Below are 18,591 nucleotides of genomic sequence, written 5' to 3'. Positions count from 1 at the left end.
TCATTCATAGTAAAGAATTCTTTATAAGCAACTATTTCAAAAATACTGACATAATTACATTTTTTTTTTACAATTTCCCATAGTGAGTCATGATAAATTCAGTAATGTCTCTGATAAAATACTAAATTTGATTAATCCTTATTACATCAAATGGTTACTTTACAGAAAAATTGTGAAAGCTGAATTTGCACACCTCTATACAGATAATATGATTACTTGCAGGATGGCTAATGCAAAATCAACATAGTATTATTAACATGATGAGCATGCTCTGAGTTTTATGTGGTGGTCACTCTTGTCCTTTATATAGATGGTGAGTTTCTCCTAGTTTATTTGTCCTAGTAGACTAGCCCTGAGCACTGTGAGATGATGAAGGATTACACTGCTAATCTGCTTGCCTGCCATCTGTCTGCTCCATGAAAATTAAATGTGAAAGCCAAGCAGATTCTACTGGCAAAATAAATGAGCACTGTACTGAATACATTACACATATATATTGCGTATTTTATATATAAAAGGTAGATGCCTAAAAGATGAGGACAGGACAGGAGAGGACACTGATATCAGAAGAACCTGCATGCCATTATGTCATATTAATTGAAAAAATGATATTGAAATTGATAGGACGCAGAAGCACTCGCTTCACAAAGAAGATGCAGATCACTGATAATGTATAAACAAAATATAGGACACAGATATTATAGAGATATATTATAAACAGGAAGTGAAGACAGGGTGGAGCTAGAGGTGGTGTAAACAAAATCCATAGCACAAGGAACTTCTTCTCAAGTTGACAATGCCTGACAGTATCGTTTACCTCAAGAAAAAAATGATGAATAGATAGGTTTCACTTGTGATTTTTCATTTATGTTCCAAATTTTGAAAAAAAAAGTGCATATATATATATATATATATATATATATATATATATATATATATATATGTGTGTGTGTGTGTGTGTGTGTGTGTATGTGTGTGTGTGTGTGTGTGTGTGTGTTAGAGCAGGCTACCACTTTTTATATGTAGTTCTCTGAAATTTGTTTACTTGAATCATAGCTCACAGCCAAAGGTTTTTATTTTTAAGCAATATATCAGCCTTGAATGCTATGTTAATTTGTATATGACATTAAATCCTGACTCCTTGACTTTAAATTATTAGTACAATAAAACATTTATCATTTACCAATGCCCCCTCAGTAACTCCTGTCATGGATGCTGGATAATGTGCTGAAGGAGAGGAAGTGGAGAAAGGGAATATATAGGTTTCCCCGCTAAGACGTGTCACTGGATTAGACTCTTACCAGCTGGTTTAGCTCCCTTCAGTTGTTAACAGACACCTTCAGAGGAACACTCGCTTAGCTATGATCACTTGACTTTTCCTTGGCCTAAATTACTTCATGTCCCTTTTTTAAGATGAATAGTAACAAAGGGATACTTCTTTCACCACTTTTTTGGTTAGTGAATTTCAGCTTTGGTAAGTTCTTAAGTTAATTTCACTTTAAAATATTCATTGGACAACTCAGCTATTACTAGAAGGTGTTTTTAAGAAAACCCACTCGTGAACTTTGGTGGTCTGTTTTTATTACTTTTATTATGCTTTTAGTATTTGTCTTTTTTCAAAATTTACATTGACTGTGTACCTGCTCAAGAAGCAGTAAGTGAGCACACATGAATTCTGGTAGATATCAAGAATGTTAAACAGTCAATGTTTTATATATGTTTTCATCTGCTGGTTCAACATTTTCAAGGCAATAGCTTCAAGGAATAACATCCAAATATTTTAGTATATTAAATCATTGGTTATTTCTGTGCCCTTGACATAACATTAGAGGTGGAGTGAAGACAAGTGAATAAACAGAGGAGAGCTCAGTCCAGTGGCCTAAAAACTCTAGACTGTACATAAATGAAGTTACTTGTATAAACAACAATTGAACTGTGTTGTTATAAATTGTACCACACATAACATGGAGAATAACATTATCTAATTTCACAGCACAGAGTGATTATGCACCATATTTCTATGACAATGGGCCCCACAGTAACAATGGAAATCTGGCACTGTTCAGTCTTTCAGAGGACACGCCAAAGGGTAAGTGAGCTACCTTACACTATGCTAACATGTTTAGCTGTTTTCTAATAGCTACTTTTGTCTCCCCCGAAAAAAGTGTTATAAATTTAACAAATATCCCTGTCTGGACTGACATTTGCAGATTATTAAAAGATTAAAACTGTCTGAATCTTTTATAGAATTGGCCTCTGGCTGACATTACACAGAATTAGCATAACTGCTTTATAATGAGATGTTTATTGCTGTTTTCTTTCAATAATGAACACTTTCTTTGTGAGGCTGATGTATTGCTTGACAGTTGTGTTTTAGAGAGAATGCCAGTGTATATTAAAATAACAAATCATATACTAATTGGATTTAATGAGGCAATGAAAATTGTTTCTCCTACTGCAGGAACACAGATATACATTCTAAATGGAACAGACCCAGAGGGCCAACCAGTAAGATATGGCCTAGCCTTTGATCCAGGATCTAAAGCATATTTTCATGTTGATCCCAATTCTGGTATGGTGACTCTGATAGAGGAACTCGACAGAGAGGTAAACTTCCAAACCATATTGGAACAAAAATGTTTTTCTGAGCATAGACACAGATCTCTACATTTAATAATCTTATTGTCATTGCAGGTGCAGGATGTGATTAAGGTCCTTGTCAGTATTTCAGATGGCCTGAATCAAGTGAGTGGACTAACAGATATGATCAAATACTTGCAGCTGTTAAGTGAATGAATGGTGTTTTTTTTTTTAATAAACACTGCTATTTCATTTGTTTAAGGTAGCTGAAAATGTGAGAGTGTTTGTGACAGATGCAAATGACGAGCACCCTCAGTTTAAGAACTTGCCTACTATTGTGGATGTACCAGAGGTAAGGGCTATGATCTTCTACTGGAACTACGTTTCCTTTACAGTTTGGACCTACCTCAAATAGGACCTAAACAACAGTGTATGAATGGCAAGCATGGCAGGTAAAGTAAGCATTTAACAATGAAGGAATCTTTCTTGTGTTTCAGAAATGTAACAGTTCCTTTTACGTAGGTTCACTGGTGACAAGATGAAAGTGACAGATTGTCATTTTTGTGTTTTTTTCAAAGTTTTAATATGCCGTTGCCTTATGTGCTTTGTTTTCTCCAAGTAGTTAGGCTGCTGTTGGACGTGACAATACAAATTAGATCATTAAAATGCACCCTGTGTATTGACTGGTGTCCTTTAGTTTGAAAGTGCATCATCTGCTGTTTTTTGGACAGGAAACAAGCAATAATATGTGTGTAATGTAATGGAGTAAAAGGTAGAATTTTGTAATGTGAATGTTGTGTACTGAAAGTAAAATGTCTCCAAAAATAGATATACTCATGTAAAGTCGTAATTATACACAGGATAAGATGTCAAGATAGACATAATGAGGCGGTCATAGTTACTGGTATAAAGTTGAAATCTGCTTGACTTTATGGGCACAAGGCTACTTTCGTCGCAACAAAACCCGTTATGGATCGCGTTGCGTCAGAGCTGTCATTAAAAATAATAGTATCCGCTGCGGCGAAGTGGCAAATGGACATAGATGTATATACTGTATATGTCTATGGCAAGTGGCCATGTACTGTTAACCTCTATGCATTTATAATAAACACACTAGTGAACTAAGCACCTTGCATCCATGTATAAGCATCTTGCATCTTGTCTCCATGTATATCGTCCCTGCAGCAAACTAAGCTTACATGCCGATAAAATATGGTTCGGCTAGGTTCTTCAATTACCCACTGCAAAGGTTTTGTAGCGTTGGAAGGACGTCATAAGTCACTCCAAGCAGAAATGTAATATGATTCACCATTGCCTACAATTCTGAAGGCACTTCAGTTTCAATTCTGGTAAAACGGCATCTCAGTGCTATTAATAGCCTTCATCTTTTCTTTCTTCAGCACCACAACTTGATCTTTATAATTTAATGCTAATTGTTTAACTGGTTTTTCCAGTATAAATAAAGTATACATAAATCAAGTATAATATAAATTAATGAAGTATAAATAAAGTATAAATATTTCAAGATTATTTGTGTACAGAAATGAAGTAGTCTGTATGTGTTTTATTGGTGTCCAGCGCTGGTAATAAACCAGTCTTTGAAGCATAAACCTTCCAAAGTTGTTGTAGGTTGTTTCTCTAATGTGATAATATTTTTAGACTGCACCTTGTTACTTTAGATCTAAACATATAAGAAGAAACACACTGTTTTGGTGTGTGTGTGTGTGTGTGTGTGTGTGTGTGTGTGTGTGTGTGTGTGTGTGTGTGTGTGTGTGTGTGTGTAATACACAGAACACACCTTCTGGGAGCAGTATCTTTAAAGTACAGGCTGTGGATAGAGATACGGGCTCAGGGGGATCTGTAAGCTACTTCCTGCAGGTAACAGCACATCTCTCCCATCCAGCTACCTACATCCTCCAAATCAACATGGGGCTTATCTAAGTGGATGTGTGATTCATAAATGCTTCCCTTTTTACTGCTCAAGTCTTTAAAAGAAGCCCTTTATACAAATTGAGGATCATAAGGTAAATCTGGCAGCAGAAAATATAATGTTCTAGAAATACATTTTATGTGCAATTTAAATGTGATCCAGTATGCTTTGCAAATGATTTGCGCTAAAATCAAATTACTAAAAATTAATTTGTGTGAGGTACTAGTGGTTTACTAGCTCTAGCAGAGCTACTGTACTGGAGCAATGGTGCAGTAATATTGATACTAGATTGTTGTGGCTGCACAACGACATAAGAAGAAGTGCAACCGTAGCACATCTGGATATGTGGCCTTTGAACTGACCTTTTTGTTTCACACAGTATGAGCACCATGTGATGGAAACTGCCACTTAGGCAGGTTAAATGGGTGCTCTGGCTGCTATGCCAGGAAGCTGGCTCTTTTATCTGGTGATCAGAGCTCAAGTTCACCTCCTTTTGAACCCACATTCGAGTCCTGGGTAGGGTGGCTGCCTTCAGCCTTCAATACATATGGTATCAAAAATGGGATGGTGGTGAGGACTCCTGATCAGAGGCATGGGTTTGGCCCTGAGGAAAAGGGCAGTTTTGTGCGGACGGACACGTGAAAACTGTTACACGGAGGGGCACTCCCCAGAGGTGAAGGCATTGTGACACAGACAGTCACATTTTGAGGGGGAGGATGGTGTGATGGAGACCATCACTTAAGTATGTTAATTGGGTGCTCTGGCTGCTATGCCAGGAGCTGGCTGTTTGGTCCAGTGGTCAGAGCTCCTGTTTACCTCCTGTCGGTCTCGGGTAGGGTGGCTGCCTTCAGCCTTTGTTACACCCCAAAAAACACATATATGAAAATTAATTACAAACTTACTTGCATTAGTGTATGTTTCAGAATGGACTTTTTTTTTCATATCTAGAGCAGTGACCCAAATATCAAGTTTGCTATTAACCGCCACAGTGGAGTGCTGAGGATAAAACCAGGTGAAGCCCTCGACTATGAGAGATCCAGGATCCATTTTGTCACTGTGGTGGCAAAGGTGAAGGAGGCATTACATTTTTTTTATTCAAGCACATATGAAAACTGTTAAGTCTCAGCTTGTCAAATGTTCCCCAAATAACTCAGTAATTTATCTTGGTCGTGTAGACATTTTACAAATTGACTGTTTCCAGGCATTGTACCCCTGGAGATTATGGGTTTTGACCACTCTTTATTTAATTGCTTTGCCATCGCCAGCCTTAGTTTTACAGTTCATTTTTAAATGGTCTAATATTGACATGGAAGTTGTATTAAAAGAGTAAATTGTTGAACAAGGCACTTAAACAAGGCAGGTAGTGAACACCTAAAGCCACAGTGAGAAGAGTAACTTTCAAACATCTGTAATAGCATCAGATTTGCTAGAAATGTGCCATGCTGACCCATGCACAGCGGCAAAGCTATTTATTATTAGTATTGCCTTTAATGGTGCTTACAAGAAAAAAAAATACAATTAAAGGTTTTAAATGAATAGATTAGAATATGTTGTCCAACTTTATAGTTTAAATAAGCTCAGAGTTGTTATTTTCTCCACATGAGGCTTATTATTGTCATGGAATGCTCTCCTCCCACAAGTCACGTGGTTTGGCCTTGCCGTGTGCAGTGGGAGGGTCTTGTTTGTTTATCGTGTTTGTCACCACACCTGTAAACACTTGCACCTGGTTCAGTCTTGCTGTCTATGTATTTAAGCCCAGGCTGGTGTGTGCAGTACTGTTGGTCATTGTTTATGTTTGCCTCTGTTCATGTTACCTTTGTGCCTTTGTTCAGTGTCAATGTTAGTGTTCACCATTTACGTTTATTAACACACCGTTGTGTGTTAATAAACATTTGTCACTGTCGAGGGAGTCTGTGCGTCCTGCTCCACGCCCTGCTGCACTTGGGCCATCACAATTATTTATTTATTAATTATGAGGATTTTTTTTTTTCAAACAATCTTATAATTGATCATTCAAGGAAATTCCTTGGATTACCACATTTATCATTATAGCTGCATAATTTTACATTTTTTGGAATATTTGTAATATATCTCTATTGATAAAATCTGTTTGATCTCATTTAGCTCATTTTCATCAAAGGTGCAAATAAGTCTCTGTCTGACTGCATAACAAACTTGGAAGGGTTGTAATGGCCAAAGTGACTACTATACATTGTTTTAAGGATGGCGGTGGAAATTATAATGGGAGTGAAAAGATGATGTCATCTTCTGCTACTCTGACAATCAATGTGATTGACAATCAGGACACTCCTCCATCCTTTGTTGGCACACCTTACTTTGGCTCTGTCTATGAATTTTCATCCCCTGTGAGTTTTCCAATCTCTCTTTATAGTTTCTTAAGTCAAAAATGAATTGTTATGTTGGATGTGAAAAAAGCTATTACCTGTAATTTCAGGTCCCTTAACCTTTGTTTTCTGAGTTCTGGGTTCTGTTTTTCTTAATATAACACTCACTTCATCTTATGATTATGAAGCCCTATATGAGATGTGTCAGATGTTTAGTGAAACATGATAATGTGTAAAACATTGTCTATTTCTACCCTGTCTACTTTATTTCTTTACTATGTATACTTTAATTCTACTTTATTATGCCTAATTTATTTCTTTACTATATACATTTATTTCTGCACTATAATGCTTGCTTTATTTCTTTATTCTATATTCTTTATTTGTATTGTTGTTTTTAGGGATCTGAAATATTCACTGTTTTGGCCAAAGATGGAGATGTAGAAAATCCTAATCCAATTGTTTATTCTTTTGAAAGTGGTATGTAGTATTTCATAAACTTGAACTGATTTAGATTAAGGTAGTGTTATGATTTAATTTGTATTTGTAACATGATTTATGGTATATTTTTCATTCACATGGAGATTGCTCTGTTAAAATGTTTTTATTTCCCCATGCTAATGAACACATTTTTGCATGTTTTGTGTCTTTGTAGGAGCCGATGCTGTATTTGACATCAATAAAACAAGTGGCTGCATTACCTTGCTTGTCTATCCAGGCGATCTTAGAAGGGAAATATTTAATATCAAAGTCAAGGTCAGATTTTATGCATAATCAGGCTTGCCCCACCTTCAATGTACTGTAGAAGTGACAACTTAAAAGGGATCCCTAAATTTATACCATCAAATCCTTTAAAATAACCTCATTGAAGCTGAAAAGCACATTACCTGTATTAAAGATGTAACAGTACGAAACACTGGAATTCTGAAAAGATTTTAATCTTTTTCTTATCAAGTGTGATGTTTCTAGGGAATTAATTTGGTGAACATATTCTACTTTTGCATTATCTAATGAGGCAAAGTAGGCATTAAGCCAATGCACTATAAGCATGTTATTAAAGTTTCACAATAACCATGTTATTAAAGTTTCACAATAACCATGTTATTTAATCTATCATTTGGACACACCAACCAAACATACTTTCATGGCTCAAACTGCTATACTCAGAAAATTAGTGATTAGTTTTAGCCTAACATATTATTAAACTGTTATATAGGCTGAAACCTTAATTATATACATATAAAAGGCACTGGTTTCACCTTTAATCTTTTTTAATATGTTTATATTTATTATTATTATTATTGTTTACATCTTTATCTGGTATTGCTCAATCTTGTAGTTGACTGCACTGTACTAAGTTCTTAAACTTTGCCTATCATCAGGCTTCAGAGGTAAATTCAGAAGGAAACTTAATGGACTTTACTGTCACCACTGTCACCATTCGAGTAATGGACCTGAACAACCACTGCCCTACCTTTTATGGAGAGAGTGGCTCACAGAACATGTTTGAGCTAACCATGTATGAGCATCCACCAGAGGGCGAGGTTCTGAGGGGTCTGAAGATCACTGTCAATGATTCAGACCAGGTGAGCTCCTCAAGCAGTATCCTCCAGTAAACATCTCATGACAGATATATTCTAGAATCAAATCTGAGTTTTAAAAATGTTTTAAAAATGTGGTGAAAACACCAAGTCTAGGTCTGATGGATTGCCATAACAGCAGATTGTGACCTGTGGTAATCAGTGTTCATAAAACGAATAGGATTAAAAGAAAGGCTCTAAATGTAATGCAAATATAAACTATTTTAGTAACAATTTTTAGCTGTAATATATATTTTTTTGAAGTTATGTAAATGAAATAGGTTAGCCCAAACAACCAGGTGTACTTCAAGCTTTTGTCATATTAGGCAATGTATTTCTCAAACACTTGCTCCTGCGCAATTGGAGAATTCATTATATGAGTGAAGAGAATATTATTAAGTCCATATAATTAAATATTGACCTTAATGCTAATGTCATTGCTATATTCCTGTGCAAAACTAAACTGCTTTGAGATATATAGGCTACATTACAAACAACAGTGTCAACGCATTTTTTTTTTCTTGTCTCAGGGTGCAAATGCAAAGTTCAACCTGAGGCTGGTGGGTCCAGGCCACATGTTGCAAGTGGTCCCACAGACTGTGCTTAATGAAGCCCAAGTCACAATAATAGTAGAGGACTCTGCTGCAGTAGACTATGAGAAATCTAAGTTTTTGACATTCAAGGTGATCACAGTTTATTTTTCACAAATAAGTGAAGGACCCATACAAAGGAAAGTAAAGAGTATAGCACAAGCATACAGATCTGTATGAATCTCCAAGGTGTTTTTACATTTCAAGTACCACTTGCTGCTTTTTCAATATGCAAACTTAATATAAGCAAGGCATGGGAATAAATGAGTCATCAGTGTTTTTTTTCAGAATCCAGTATTGTAAAATGAATTCAGTTTTACATACATTTATATATAGAGTCTATATGCAGCGTTCGGTAAAATGCCATGAAAGTTGCTTTAGAAACAACAAACATTCTGCTGAAAAATTTTTTTTTTATTTAATGTTTGATACTTTTTACAATCTAAACCCAGAAATGCTACCATGTTTACATGTTATTTACAGATATTCTATATGTATGAAATAAGTTTGTATTATAGTCTTTGTACGAAATTTATAGTTCAGTTTTTTTCTTATGATGTCACATGTTTTTGTGAATTTGAGCCTGAAGAAGATCATGTATAAAGGGATAATAGGTCTTTTTTTTGCCTTTCCAGCTTCTTGCAGTGGAGATTGATACTCCTGAGAGATTTAGTGCCACTGCAGAGATAGTGATACATTTGCTTGATACTAATGACAATGCTCCGAAGTTCTCCTGTGACTTTTACATTGCTCGAATCCCAGAGAACTCACCTGGTGGCTCCAATGTTGTGTCTGTGACAGTGAGTATAACCTACATTCTTCTTTACAGACACTAACAATAATGGGCTTATGTAAGAAAGTAGCATTCATGACGTACGTCATTCTCCTCACAACTACAATGTATGGCAGCTTCTAAAAAGGTTTGCAACATTAGTTCTCAAAATTTCAAAATTTGAAGGTTAAAGGAGTGCTCTACAGAGAGGTAAGCTGGTTATCAGCTGGTTATCAGATGGTTATCACTTTCATTCTGTTGTGTAATAGCAAAGCCCCTAAATACATTTTTGCTTAACACATCAGCTATAATAATACCAGTGTCATCATACAATGTTTTCAATCACATTTTATGAAATCTGTGACATAAAATGTTATAATAAACCTCTCAATCTCAACCAAAGCAATTGACACATGAAACTCTCATAAAATCTCATAAAATGCCTCATGTTTTCATACATAGCTTGTATTCTATTGTATTGTAAATGAATTCTCCAAAGGTCATTCTGAAAGTTATAAAAATGTATTTGGCAAAACGTTTTATAGTTATTTCAGCATTCTAACACCATGGATCAAGTTAACTATGAGTGTTGGTAGGCTTGTCTGTGTTGGATGTTAATATATGTCCCTGTATTTATTTGTGGATAGAGAAAGAGAGAGAGAAAGAGACTGGACATTCTGGGAGAGGGGATATCTAGCAGGGGTTATCCTGCCTCCTGACCACTTCAGTCAGCTAAATGAACTACCAGCACCTGACCTTGACCACAGGGCAATAGTGCAAAAAAGCAGTGCAGTCCAATTTACTGATGTTCTGTGTCATTCTAATGCCCTTTCTCGCTATCATACCCTAACAGACACCATTGAGGTCATGTAGGATGCTATTTGTACAACTCCTGTGTTGACAACTGAGCATGTTTTGTAACAGGTCTCATGACATTTTACTGAGAGTCTCATGGTCTCTGCAGGCCATGGATCCAGACTCTGGTATGTGGGGTGTAGTCAAATACTCTATCTTTGGTTCGGGATCAGACCTGTGAGTATAATTGTTTTATTGTCCATGTTATTCACCTCCAGTTGTCTCTCCACAATCACATTTTAAAGCACCACTGCTTCAAAAATAATATGATGAAACTGTTTCATATTGTTTCAAGACTATTTTTGTCTTAACATAAGAGCTTTAGATAACAGCTCTAACTGTGCAGAACTATGTTAGATTTTCATTGCTTTTATTATTTTATTAGGCTGAAATATCAAAAATAAATAGTTGGAACATTAATGAGGTAATACAGGTCTTGGAAAAATTGTTTTTTATTGTTTAACTGGAAACAGTAGTAAGGATGAAGGGTGGAAGTGTGATGGCTCGAGTGCCGCAGGGCGTTGAGCAGGACGCACAGACTCCCTTGACGATGTGAAACATTTAATAACAAAACAAAGAACACTCGTGGCACTCACACATAATAACACTAATAGACAGGAATACCCAAACAGTATAAATAGTAACAATGACAACATAAAATGACATAAACTCTGGATTACATTTACAGTAGCTACACACTCATTGACACTAACATTCGACACCAACGCTAACAATGACCAACAATGAGGCCCACACTGACAGAGGTTTAAATAAACAGACATTCACTCAATATTAACCTTGTACAGGTGCGTGCCATCATGGAGGGTGTGGCAACAAATGTAAAGTCCTCTGCACGTGGCGGGCCATACCATATGACCTGGGGGGCGGGGGGGGGTGAGCATTCCGTGATAGGAAGCCTTTATAGAGTTGAGATGCACCATTATTGTAGAATAGCTATGCTAAGCTTCCTGCAGGCCTCTCTTCATAACCCATCTGATTTTTAGCATGAAATTCGGAATTAGAATGAAAGGTTAAGGCAATTGAAAAAGCTTGTGTATTGAAAATAACTTGAAAAATTTGGTGTATTGTGATAAGCCTTATGGTAAAGGAAACTTTGCCCTCAGACTTTGTAATTCAGACTTCTCCTCTTTCCTCATTTCACATCCCTGTGCTCATTTATGGTGCTTTTGTAGGTTTTTCATCCAGTCGGGCTCAGGTATCATCTATACCCAGCCCTGGGCCAGTTTGGATGCTGAGGTAAAATCCAAGTACACCTTCTATGTAAAGGCTGAAGACACAGAAGGAAAATACAGCCTGGCTGAAGTTTTTGTCACTGTTTTAGACCTCAATGACCATCCACCAGAGTTCAATGACAATTTTTTAGAGAAGACAATGATCCTTGGTGTGCCTGTGAAAGTAGAGGTTAGGGAGGTTTTGTGTGTTGTCTCATTTTAAGATTTTTAGACTCATTGTGTGAATTGTCCTAATATTTTGCTTAACCATTACTTGTTGTTCAGGCAATAGATGAAGATGCTGAGGAGCCCAACAATGTAATTGAGTACTCCATCATGAAAGCAAAACCAGACAACATCTTTGACATAAATTCAAACACAGGAGAGATCAAACTGAAGCCTTTTATCAAGTCTATGGACATAGTGCAGAACATCACTAATCAGAAAGACTGCACATGGTCTGTGGTGGTCCAGGCCAAAGACAGAGGCTCCCCATCTTTCAGTACCACTGCTATTGTGAAGATTGACATCACAGAAGCGGTAGGTTTAATAGATTAATACCATGCTCTATACATTTACATTTGTATATGTTAATTGTGTGTGCATGGGTATGTTTTTGTAATATAGTGCCTGCTGCTTATCAAGAATAAGGATGTATTTCCCTTTTTTGCTATCACATAATTGTGTCTATGTAATGCTTGCGGTTGTCAACCCATCAACCCAACTCATTATGTTTTCACTGCATTTTAACCTGTAACACACTACTCGTAAATAATATATTTTAGCACAGAATTTAAAGATGACACTTTTTTAAAATTTGAAACTTATTTGTGTTGTTATTGTATTGCCCTTGCAGATCAAGTTCAGAATTATTTCATACTTCTTGAGCCTAAGAACTCAACCCTGGACTATTTTCATTATATGTGTCAGCACTGTCATCCTCACCATCTTATTGACAGTTTTCATATCCACCATAATTTACTGGAACTCTGTGCAAAGGTCCCAGGTCCACCCACGGGGCAAGATTAGAAAGATTAGGAGTCCCTGACCATCATGCAGTCTTCCAGCTCTGTGCAGTTTCATCTTAACTGACATCACCAATGCCAAACTTTTAACACGTTTTACAGTCTGTAAAAAAGTACAGGAGTAAGAGTACAGTAGCATTACTCACTACTTAAATAAACTAGCTATATTTTTATTTTAACGTACCTAGCTTGGCTAAGTGTTGAGTAAGTACCCATTACAATGCCATTAATTTTTATGTTTATGAGGGTACTTGGCCTCAAATTTGGGCACCAGATTTTCAATCTTTCTGATATGGTCCTAAAGTCATTGTAATGGGTACTTACTTACTCAACAATTATTTAACTAGAAAATATTGTGTTATTTAAAGTTTGATTAGCCAACCTGGCAAACCAAACTTTAAATAACACAATATTTTCTAGTTAAATAATTTATGTTCAGTAATCAAATAATTTTTTAGAATTCTCCAGGTATCACTTAACATTAACTTAAATTCCAGTTTGTATGTATTGAGTTCAACAGATTTTCATCTGTAAGCTACTTCTTTGCAATGAATGTTATTTTATTTTATTGCTGTATGTGTGCGGTAATATTGATCACACACATTATTCCTTAACAGAACACATTTTGAGTTGCTCTCTGAAGCCTGTTGTATAGATCTTTGCAGTCCCATGGACATGATTGCGCTTTGTGCTCTTTTACAGACTCAGCGTATGGGACCATTGGCATTCTTTTTTATGCAAAGTAGAGAGAACCCTTTACAAATGTTAGGCTTGATTGGTGGTATCATTGTACTCATAGTTATTGTGACAGCCTTGGTCTCCACGGCTATGTTCATGCGAACCAAAAAATCCAACAAGATTTTACCTTCACAACGCATCCTAAGAAAGAGACATAGGTACCACAAGCAATGGAACTTCCAGAATTCCTTTAAACAGGAGAAAAATTGCAAAAACATTGTTGGAAAAGAACCTGTAGTCTCAACAACACAGACTGTCAACTGTAACAATAATAGTGTCAGTGCCCTCTGGTCCCACCCAGCACCACGCAGTGCTCCAGTACCTCCCCCAGTTCCAGACAACTCCAGGCCAGGAGAGGAGCCGAAACTAGTATCAACTGTTCCAGCAATGATGCGTTTTAAACCAAAGAGGAAATGCTGCAGAAGCAAAGAGAATCACATCAACACAGCGCTGGTTTCAGAGATCAAATTAAGACGGGAAAAGAAGAAGTTGATGAACAGATATTAGTGCTTGAACATACCTGTATGTTTGTATGTGCTCATGTTTGCACTGCCATGAATAGACATTAATGTATACAAATGTAAATATATAGAGCATGTTACCTCTGGTATTAATCTAGTCACATTTTAATTGAGCATTTGTGTGCAAGGGATGAGCACTAGGCCAAGACCCCAATCAGCTGTGCTGCTCTTCTGTTTCACTGGCAAGCATGCAAGCTACTCACTTCATGTTTTGTAATGGTTTTAAAAGTTTAGTACAATTGGGCGAGGATGTTGTGAGAAGATCCAAGGCTCAGGATCACATCCTTCTAATCAGTCTACGAATATTCTCATATTGCTCATTTCCCGCACAGTGACAGAATTAGCATACAGTTTGACAAGGTAAATATTTCACTGTCTTGTAAAAGTGTAAGATGGCATCTTTACAATGCCAAACTTCATAATGCCAAGTTATTTACAGTGACTTGTTGCTTATACAGGACATTCTTAGTTGTGATTGATTGTAATATTTTGCTTGTTTGTTTATATATTGATTATTAGATATTCACAGATATCTTACATGAATATTTCTCATCTGACATGAACAGATTCAGTAGGCAATTTATTATGTAGTGATTTTGCCACCAAGATTAGTTTTGTTTAAAAACCTCTTTGTTTGTATATAAAATTGTAGAAGGTGTCATTGCTATCTCTTAATACTGCATAAATCAAGTAAAGAAAGAAAAACATTATTTTACAACATGTAAAAAAGTTTTCAACTATGTGTTTGTAGATCTCAATGTTATTGGCTCAATCAGTATCTGTATATATATATATATATATATATATATATATATATATATATATATATATATATATATATGATATTTTATAAATATTCATTCAGTAAATACTCATTGTATTAACTTGCTCTTTATTAAATCAGATTTTTTTTATATCACTGGGCCGTTTAGATCACATTTTTGTTAGACACTTGGTTTAAAACTAAAAGTGCATTGCTCTTCATGTACTTACATAAGGAAGAATGAGGTTGCTGAAGGACTCATTATGTTTGGCCCTTTCACTGCTGTGTATACCCAACATCTGAAACAGTATTAGCATAGAATTATTTTCGCATGTTTTTGAGATTAACTCCAAGACTAGATTGTATGTATACACAATTACTGTGAAAGTATATAGAGAGTACAAAGCAGTTATAGGAATAAGTAGAACAAGGAGCAAGGATAATTAGTGGTATATTCAGTTATCACTGGTTATATTTACTATAATTATCAACAAAACATTTAGTTAAAATGATATTCTACACCATTTTGTCAAATGGTAGAGGTTTCAAAGTTTCTCTATATATTAACAGTTTAATACAATAATTTCTTATACCAGTACACTGGATTACTGTCAAATTTCATAGTTTGAGTATCTGAGTGACTTTTTAAAAAAACATCTGTGAGGCTGTATGGTTGTTTTTTCAAGTACTCAAGATGCAAGATTTTTGTCTTTGTCATTGCTTTGACAGGTTTGTTTATTTGAACTCCTCTGAAAGTAAAAGCAGTCTCAGTGAAAGGCCCAAATGGTGCTGAATTATGTTATGCAGGGACTAACAGGGATTACTACTCTTCAAAGAGGATTACAAACTTGTAAAGTGCATTTATACACAGGATAAAAAAGCACAGCACTCGAAACAAAGATGGACATATTTGTCCAGAGCTTCATGAAGTACTGGGGGATCTAAACATTTGAAAAATAAAATCACAGATGACATCAAAGAGCCAATAACCACTTTTTTAAAGATTGAATAAGGGTCAAATTGTAGGCCTTTTGTCATTGAAGGACATCAGGTTAAAAGCAACTAAGGTTTCATCTAAGCATCTAAGCGTTCATCCTGATCAAAGTCAAATGGTATTTGCTGGAGAGAAAACCACCATACTTTGAAAACCAACATTTCAAATGATGTTTGATCAAAAAAAAAGATTAAGCTTTCATATTCAATGTGTTGAAATTGACATTGTGCCTCTTTGAATTTATACCAAATTTACATTTGCTATACTAATTAATTATAGCACTTAACACATAAATCAAAAGTTTATCCTCAAATAGCTTTAGTGACTATTGGGCCTTGACGTTCTCAATTATAAATATGAAACTGAAGTCAGTCTGACTCACTATAATTATCAATATGTCACAAGGCTCTGAGATATCACTGCATTATCTGAGATATCACTGGATTATCTTAACATTACAAAGTGCCTGGTGAAGACTTGTCAACCTTTTCCCCACACGGGTCGGAAGCAGTTTTTTTTTATTTGTGAGGCCATGATATTCAGATGGAATGGAACAAGCATCAAACACCTTAATCTTCTTTTATACTACTGCATTAATCTGTGGCGTAGGTTTCATTCATTCATATGGTATGCATTCAAATAACTCCATTACATAATAACCCTAGCTACTGAAAATAAACAAACATGCAAGATCTGACATTTACCAATCAATAAATGTATCACAACCTAAAATAAGTAATTCATTATCAGTAGAATATATTCCTGGCCAGTACTTAAAGCACAGTAAACCAGCTAGCTATATGGATTAAGTCTGAATCGGTTATGTCTGGGCCCTGCTAAAGTGGTTAAAAAAATGGTTAATTTTTCCTATCATTTTTCTTAGCCAAGTGCTAAGAAGCATATTGGGTAAAAGTTGCCAACACACTGCTGACTCAGCATCAGCACAAGAATCATGTACCATGAGTTTCATGGCATGGGTTTCCATGGTTGAGCAGCTGTATGCAAGCCTTATATTATCAAGCACAATGGAAGCATTGGATGGAGTGGTGTAAGGCACAGAGCAGTGGAAACATGTTCTGTAGAATGATGAATCACGTTTCTCTATCGGACAGTCTGATGGATCAGTCAGGATAAGGTTACCTGCCTGACTGCATTGTGCCAACTGTAAAATTTGGTAGAGGAGGTATAATGTTATGGCATTGTTTTTCAGGGATTGACCTAGGTCTCTTAGTTCCAAGAGAAATCTTAATGATGAGCTTTGGCATTTAACTGCACTTTTCAGTTAAGGCTCATAGACTAATTTGTTTCGATTTTCCTGCATTTCATGGAAAATCTGAAAGCCGGGAAAAGGCTGATCGTGTCTGTGATATGATTTTCATGGGCTTGAATTTGGTAGGGCCCTAGATATGTCCCATCACTGTTTTTGCAATCACAATGTAGCTCTCTTCATCAATAATTTTACAAAGAGAAGTACCAACCAGAGGCAGAATTTCTGGGAAACAATAAAAAACATTTAAAAATTAAGAACTATAATGAAAAATGCAAATAAGTGATCCTCATTAAAGAACTACATTACAACATGATTTCTGTGATCACATGATGCTGTGACTTTAACATAAAATTTTGTCCCTGATCCTTTAACTGCAGCATTAAAAAATATTGTGTAAAACTTTGAATGTCTAGATAGGCTGTATATTTTGTATTGTGGGGATATTGTTTTTAAAGCTCTGTTTATTTTCAAAATTTTATCTATAGATTGAGCATTATTTGGCTCACAGTCACACAGTCAAAGCAGTGTCATGGGTGCAGACATCCCTGCTGGAACAATTAGCATCATGCCAAAAATAATGACCACAATATGAATACGATTCTGCCTCTACTCCTTTTCACTGCCCATTACAAACACAATGCACCAATCACTTCAGGTTACTTGATAGACTATGACATTATGTTGTCATACTTAATGGCCAATAGCAGGTCTGTGATGGAGCAGGTCTTCCATTGCAGATAAGCTCCTTTTTGGCTGTATTGCCCTAAGCAGATAGTGAGCCAGGTCTCCACTCAGTGTTTTCCTTGGAAATACAGATATCAATGTAAATGTCCTCCTTATGGTCTGCAGCAGGAAAGACTGGGGAAAGTAGAAGCTACAAATGAAGAGATTTGTCTTCTAACAAAGATAACCTAAAATGACCGGATCTGATAGATGCAATTCCAATGAAGTTGATGGCTGTGCAAAATCAGACAAGTGCAGGGATGGGATTACCAGTTGATTGTGACTACGTTTTTATTCACAGTTGTGTTCTCAGCCTTTGGATCTTGCCCAATCACGGTGTAATCGGTATCACCAGTGACTTTGACTGAGTGAACCACTGTCAGAGTCTTCCTGCAGAGAGGATTTGTTGGCTGTTAGGTTTCTCTGGGAGGTTTCTGCTAGGGTCTCTAGGAGTCCTTCAGGATTTAATGGTTGTGTATTTGCCCCACTGTTTACCATACTGTCCTTACCAAGATGAGAGCCGACATAAACTAACGGAGCAGGGGATGTATCTGCCAATACGTTTTTGTTGATATGTTGCCTTCAGAACAGGTTTGGGCAATGAGAGGATGAAAAAGTCCATGCAAAACAATACGTGCTTGAAAACAAGCCAGCTGGAAACAAAGAGATGTTG

At 36.1% G+C, this 18,591-nt stretch overlaps 1 protein-coding gene across 4 annotated transcripts; it reads left to right on the top strand.

The window, feature by feature from the left end:
• Positions 1-1,337: 1,337 nt before the first annotated feature.
• cdhr1a (cadherin-related family member 1a) lies at positions 1,338-14,944 on the top strand. Of its 4 annotated transcripts, none has more exons than XM_081725181.1 (17): positions 1,338-1,474; positions 1,994-2,089; positions 2,462-2,607; positions 2,695-2,745; positions 2,843-2,932; positions 4,372-4,458; positions 5,459-5,578; positions 6,733-6,876; positions 7,257-7,335; positions 7,511-7,611; positions 8,238-8,441; positions 8,966-9,118; positions 9,661-9,825; positions 10,762-10,829; positions 11,846-12,074; positions 12,170-12,424; positions 13,612-14,944. In XM_081725181.1, exons 1-17 carry the CDS (start codon positions 1,414-1,416, stop codon positions 14,152-14,154), a joined length of 2,592 nt encoding a protein of 863 aa, XP_081581307.1. In that variant the 5' UTR covers positions 1,338-1,413; the 3' UTR covers positions 14,155-14,944. The 4 variants fall into 4 exon arrangements, with proteins under 4 accessions (XP_081581307.1, XP_081581310.1, XP_081581308.1 ...); XM_081725184.1 differs by having other exon boundaries at positions 12,741-13,747; XM_081725182.1 differs by lacking the exon at positions 5,459-5,578.
• The last annotated feature ends 3,647 nt before the right edge of the window (positions 14,945-18,591 follow it).

Source organism: Electrophorus electricus, chromosome 12 (genome assembly GCF_041902795.1).
Source record: "Electrophorus electricus isolate QZ-2024a chromosome 12, ASM4190279v1, whole genome shotgun sequence".
Classification (NCBI taxonomy): Eukaryota; Metazoa; Chordata; class Actinopteri; order Gymnotiformes; family Gymnotidae; genus Electrophorus; species Electrophorus electricus.
The sequence above is the reverse complement of the archived record's forward strand: the minus strand, read 5'-3'. Positions and strand labels throughout refer to the sequence as shown.

What these genes read in the sequence shown, in the direction of transcription:
- cdhr1a (XM_081725181.1), top strand. Translation starts at nt 1,414, where the DNA reads ATGAATAGTAACAAAGGGATACTTCTTTCACCACTTTTTTGGTTAGTG. An exon ending in CTGTCAATGATTCAGACCAG is followed by an intron (nt 8,442 to 8,965) that starts GTGAGCTCCTCA and finishes TTCTTGTCTCAG; the next exon opens with GGTGCAAATGCAAAGTTCAA. An exon ending in AGATTGACATCACAGAAGCG is followed by an intron (nt 12,425 to 13,611) that starts GTAGGTTTAATA and finishes GCTCTTTTACAG; the next exon opens with ACTCAGCGTATGGGACCATT.